Source organism: Micropterus dolomieu, linkage group LG22 (genome assembly GCF_021292245.1).
Source record: "Micropterus dolomieu isolate WLL.071019.BEF.003 ecotype Adirondacks linkage group LG22, ASM2129224v1, whole genome shotgun sequence".
Taxonomy (NCBI): Eukaryota; Metazoa; Chordata; class Actinopteri; order Centrarchiformes; family Centrarchidae; genus Micropterus; species Micropterus dolomieu.
The window spans coordinates 2,833,087-2,836,847 of record NC_060171.1 but is presented as its reverse complement, the minus strand read 5'-3'; the positions used below and the strand labels follow the sequence as shown (position 1 = coordinate 2,836,847).

General features: G+C 46.5%; 1 protein-coding gene across 3 annotated transcripts in view; it reads right to left on the bottom strand.

The window, feature by feature from the left end:
• LOC123962409 (sodium channel protein type 4 subunit alpha B-like) overlaps positions 1-3,761 on the bottom strand; it is a 35,064-nt gene that overhangs the window by 29,892 nt on the left and 1,411 nt on the right. For 2 of the 3 annotated variants that reach the window (XM_046038512.1, XM_046038513.1), the window contains exons 3-4: positions 2,935-3,072; positions 2,689-2,807 (exon numbers count right to left, since the gene is read on the bottom strand). In XM_046038512.1, the coding sequence (XP_045894468.1) occupies positions 2,689-2,807; positions 2,935-3,072 (257 nt within the window). Of the gene's footprint in view, positions 1-2,688; positions 2,808-2,934; positions 3,073-3,191; positions 3,382-3,761 lie in introns of those variants that run through there. The other variant, XM_046038514.1, reaches the window with a different exon arrangement.

Here is a 3,761-nt window from a genome sequence, read left to right as displayed (position 1 = left end):
TACTAGTACACCTTTAGAAGAGAGAGATCTGATGTTTAAGAGTCCACATTTAACTCTCCTATTCGTTTGCACTATTGCTCTTGTGGTTTTAATTTTTATGAGGTTTTTATGCACAGCTCCTCTTCTGTTTACCTTTTTAAATAATTTCGATGGTCGGGGGGCAGACACCGTCACTATAGGATTTTCACTAAGTAACTCCTGAAATGGAGGAGCAGAGAAGTGTGTTAGACTGCGACTCTGCGTAGGGTTTTGGGTGGGTAACTGCTGAAAAAGAATAATAATAAAACAAACTTGGCCAGATTTCTAGAAATGAGAGCTGCTCCTTCCCAAGTGGGATGGATGCCGTCTCTCCGGATCAGACCAGGTCTTCCCCAGAAAGTCTGCCAATGATCAACAAAGCCCACATCGTTTGCTGGACACCACCTCGACAACCAGCGGCGGAATGACGACATGCGGCTATACATGTCATCACTGGTCAGATTTGGCAGGGGTCCAGAGAAAACTACGGTGTCCGACATTGTTTTTTCATATGTACACACCGATTCAACATTAATCTTAGTGACCTCCGATTGGCGTAACCGGGAGTCATTACCTCCGACGTGAATAACAGTCTTACTGTATTTACGTTTATCCTTAGCCAGCAGTTTCAAATAAGACTCAATGTCGCCCGCTTTGGCCCCAGGGATGCACTTAACTATGGCCGCTGGCTTCGCTAACTTCATGTTTCTCAAAATGGAGCTGCCAATTATCAGAGTTGGTTTCTCAGCGGGTGTGTCGCTGAGTGGAGAAAATCTGTGGGCTTTTAATGCTTACGACTATTCCTCCTTCGGACAGTCACCCAGCCCCCCCTTCCTGGCTGCACAGGAGATGCCGGGGGACGGCTACCAGAGGCTAACTCAGGCCGTTCCGCACTGACTACCAGGGACTGGCTAGCTACAGTAGCTAAGGACTGATCTACCAAGGTGCGGAGCCGGACTTCTAAATCACTGAGCCTCCCCTCCATGTCTACAAATAAACTACACTTATTACATGTACCAGTACCGCTAAAGGAGGCAGAGGAGTAACTGAACATCTGGCACACCGAGCAGGAGAAAGTAGGAGAGAGAGAGGGACTGCGTCCATTCGAACTGTGCCGGGTTCTGCTTTGTGTGAAGGCTAAGCTTTCAGATTACCTACCATATGTGTCAAATGGCTTTGTATCATTAATTGGGAGTTCTGTAAGGGTGCCAGTTAAGATTTTGAGGGATACTGGTTCCTTGGATTCATTTGTTTTGGCCTCAACATTGCCATTCCCTCAGGAAAGTGATACTGGGCAGTTTGTCTCGGTCCGTGGTTTGAAGGTTTTCCTAGGTCGTTTGCATAAATTGTTGCTGGACTGTAATTTGGTCAAGGGTGAGGTTAAGATGGCAGTGCGCCCTGCTCTGCCGATTGAGGGTATAAGTGTCATTCTGGGGAATGATCTGGCTGGTAGATTGGCAGGGTAATCAGCGGCATGGGACACACCTGGGTCCTGTGTGCCCCATGCATATAAGTCAGAGCAGCAGTCAGTCTTGGGTTGGACCTCCTTCATCAGCTTTGTTGTTTGTTTGGTTTCTTGTCTTTGTTTTTACAGCACATTTTCACTCATCCACTCCCTAAACTATTGACTTCACAGATTCTTCCCACTCATTGGTTTCACTTATTTTCTTATTAATAAATCACTTTGTTATTTAGTTTACCCGTGTGTCTCCCGTTTTTGTCCAGTCCATGAGCTGGGCTGTGACAAACACATGGAAAACACCACAAAGACACACAAAACCGCATGAAAAAGAGACAGAAAGCCACCACAGGGATGCACAAAATCTCGGGTTGTTTGTGTTTGAATTACGTTACAGTGTACAGCAAAGCATGTGATAAGTCAACACATACATTAGTTTCAGTTACATTTTATTAGGTTGATGGTTCAAACATGGTTTAAAGCTGATGAGATATATGGCAACTTTTTGAGCAATCTTGCTAGTGGCAAGTCCGACTATGTTGGGAACGAATAGCGGCGTGGTGGGGGAAGGGTAATTACGGTAGTAATCTTTACTCATTACCACTGACGGCAACGTTGCCCTTTACGATTGCTCTAAAAGTTGCTCTGTGTATCATCAGCTTACCTGTTTTCCTGTGTTAAACTTACTTGTTCCTTTGTTCACTTCCACTTGCAGGACAATTGTTTGGGGGGGGGCCGGCCTAAGCATTTCCTGTTTTATAGGAATAGGGTGGTGTCAGGGATGACATCACCAGGCCAAACCAAGTAGAGGGTTTTCTTTCTTCGTAGGAATGTGTCTTTTGGTTGTTTTTGGTTAATCTAAACAAACGCGTAAAGATCCCTGACCTGTTTTCTAGTCAGTGAGAGCGGAGTGAACTGATAACTAAGTTCCAAATGTTAAGTGATGTCTATGTAGTAAGGTTATGGAGTAGATCAACCTGTATCAGAATGAGACGGGCTGAAGCAGTTTGGGTGGTAATTGAACGCCCTCCTGCAGGCCACTGTAAATAAAATGATCCCCTCTGGGAACAAGATGTTTGAGTCTGCCTACCTACCACCTTCCTAGCCACTCGGGTCAGGTTACGCCACACAGTCCTGTATCATATCAGGACAATAAAGCTCATCCTTTAACCCAATCAGGGAGGAGTACGGTGTGACATCATAAAGGATATGAGTGAATGAGGATCTTGATGGCGACGGTCCTCAGGGGGCTGAACGGGCTCAGCAGGTAACACGGCCGCTCAGCACTAAACCTGTGGAGGACGTTTCCTTTACTGAGCACGATGAAGGTCTGCAGAGGGACACAAAGGTCAGAGGTCAGAGGTCATCTACTGGTTGAGAAGCCACTTTAACAAAGTACACGCTGACCATCATGTTTTATACAGCTGGTTTCAAACTGATCACATGTATCAGAAGACCTTCTGTGATTGGTAGTAGGGATCCAGCTCCTCCAATGGGGTGTAGAGAAGCTCAGGGGGCGGGTCCCCAAATACGAAGGGGAGAGGCTTCCTTTCCTCCAGGTCACCAACTGGTTTGGGCAGGTCATCCTCCGCTACCTATCAACCACAGAGTCAGCCAATCAGAGGAGAGAATTTGGCATTACATCATTACTTCTTCTCTCAGTGTATCGATTACTTGTTATTGGCAGTTTAAAGGTGATTAATATGTTTTGTACCTCTTTGTTCTTCTTCCTCCTCTTTCGCTCTTTCTCCTCTGCTTCGTGGCGTTCTTGGATCTCGCCCAGTGAGGCTGGTGTGAAGCGTCTGAAGACCTCCGTTCCGACAGGGGGCAGCAGAGACGCCATCTTGCCATTCTGTATCGCAGCCCGAACTTCACTGTCAGCCAGCAGCCTCCCCCTGTGGAGAGAGGAGGAGCAATTCCAGAGCAGGAATGCTGGACGCAAACGGACTGATGGGATTCTGCCCTCTGCCCTCAGAGACACTCCTAACAGAACAAAGAGCCAAGTCTCCTCACTTCTTCTCTGAAAGTCTGCTCACTCAAAACTGCCCCATACACTCCACTCACTATCTGTTTCAGCTTCTGCCCTCTGGGGGGCGCAACAGACCTTCAGTTGTACCTACATAATGTTGCACAAGTTTCAACAAATATGCAAACAAGTTCTTTTTAAAAGAATTCCCTGCTGCTGCCTTAATGATGAGTTTGACATTTTCTGAAATACGCTTATTCACTTTCTTGCAGAGTTAGATGAGAAGATCAGTCTCATGTCCGTGCATTCAGTCAGGAG